We start from the raw sequence: 457 nt of genomic DNA, 5'->3' as shown, positions 1-457 counted from the left end.
CTGTGCGCTTCAGCTCCTCCAGATGAAGCCGGTTCGGGTTTCAGTGTGTTCTGCTGGGTCATTGAGGATGGACGCTTCTCTGTTCTGTTCAGAATATGCCGGAAATGCGGCAGACCTGCAGATATATTCAAACACACAGAGAAACTCAAATCTACTGTTGTTGGAGCTTCAGCCAATCACGGTAAAGCCAGTCCGCCTCTGGCCAATCAGATAATCGCTTCAGCGACGCTAGCGTCTTCTGGGCAGGGCTACAGTCTGGAGGACACGCCCCAGAGTTTGAGGAAAACTTGTGCAGCAGTTTGAGGAAGATCACCTGAGAAAGAGGAACCGATCAATAAACCGATCAGTGAAACACAGATCGATGGCTTTGATTCAAACCGACCACAACGGCACGCGGAACGGGCTAATCAATAGTCTGCACGGCGGCGTCAGGACAGACTGCACGGTTCCCGACGCG

The 457-nt window shown here is 52.3% G+C and overlaps 1 protein-coding gene across 1 annotated transcript in view; it reads left to right on the top strand.

Moving 5' to 3' along the window:
• The first annotated feature begins 271 nt into the window (after window positions 1-271).
• sapcd2 (suppressor APC domain containing 2) overlaps window positions 272-457 on the top strand; it is a 6,495-nt gene continuing 6,309 nt past the window's right edge. Inside the window, 1 exon segment of the mRNA NM_212911.2 lies at window positions 272-457. This exon segment is cut by the window's right edge and continues 517 nt beyond it. Coding sequence (NP_998076.2) covers window positions 362-457 — 96 coding nt within the window. The 5' untranslated portion in view covers window positions 272-361.

This window comes from Danio rerio, chromosome 5 (genome assembly GCF_052040795.2).
Source record: "Danio rerio strain M-AB ecotype USA chromosome 5, GRCz13ab, whole genome shotgun sequence".
Taxonomy (NCBI): Eukaryota; Metazoa; Chordata; class Actinopteri; order Cypriniformes; family Danionidae; genus Danio; species Danio rerio.
The sequence above is the reverse complement of the archived record's forward strand: the minus strand, read 5'-3'. Positions and strand labels throughout refer to the sequence as shown.